Source organism: Hippocampus comes, unplaced genomic scaffold, assembly GCF_001891065.2.
Source record: "Hippocampus comes isolate QL1 unplaced genomic scaffold, H_comes_QL1_v1.1 scaffold81, whole genome shotgun sequence".
NCBI lineage: Eukaryota > Metazoa > Chordata > Actinopteri > Syngnathiformes > Syngnathidae > Hippocampus > Hippocampus comes.
The window spans coordinates 564,007-564,550 of NW_017806179.1; the positions used below are offsets into that span (position 1 = coordinate 564,007).

A 544-nucleotide genomic window follows, 5' to 3' on the forward strand; every position below is an offset into this window, starting at 1 on the left:
CAGGCGCTGTCTGTCTTTTGCTCTTCCAGAAATTCCGAGAGTACCTGGAGGGGAGCAACCTGGTCTCCAAGCTCCAAGCCAAACATGACGTCCTCAAGAAAGCCATCGCAGAGGGTAAGCCCTTCAAAGTCCTTTCGGCGTTTCTTCCACATCAAGGACACAACTCTGTAGTTGCTGAGGATCAGACGTGGTCCTCAGACTTATTGCCGGTTTCTCCCTGGCAGGCTACAAAGCCGAGTTGCTCACCACCAGGTAAGATTCTCACGCCTCTGCTCAGACATTGACCGAGTCGACGCCAGTTCAATGACTGCGGAACGTCATCTTTCAGTCGCGGGCGGAAGAACTCGCACAGCAAGCACCAGGTAGTTAGCTTAGCGTGCAACTCCAAAGTGAATCCGTGACTGAGCGATTGATCCCATGAGCCAATTTAACGTGTTGACAGGACTCAACCAAAGCCATCCCTCTGCTGGTGGAGAGCTGCATCCGCTACATCAACCTCCACGGTAAGTCGCAAGCCCGAGCAACATTTTCAAGCGAGTCCCGA

General features: G+C 53.1%; 1 protein-coding gene across 1 annotated transcript in view; it reads left to right on the plus strand.

The window, feature by feature from the left end:
- LOC109532641 (SLIT-ROBO Rho GTPase-activating protein 1-like) overlaps nt 1-215 on the plus strand; it is an 18,016-nt gene extending 17,801 nt beyond the window's left edge. Inside the window, exon 11 of the mRNA XM_019897586.1 lies at nt 151-215. Coding sequence (XP_019753145.1) covers nt 151-171 — 21 coding nt within the window. The 3' untranslated portion in view covers nt 172-215. The remainder of the gene's footprint in view (nt 1-150) is intronic.
- Nucleotides 216-544: the final 329 nt, after the last annotated feature.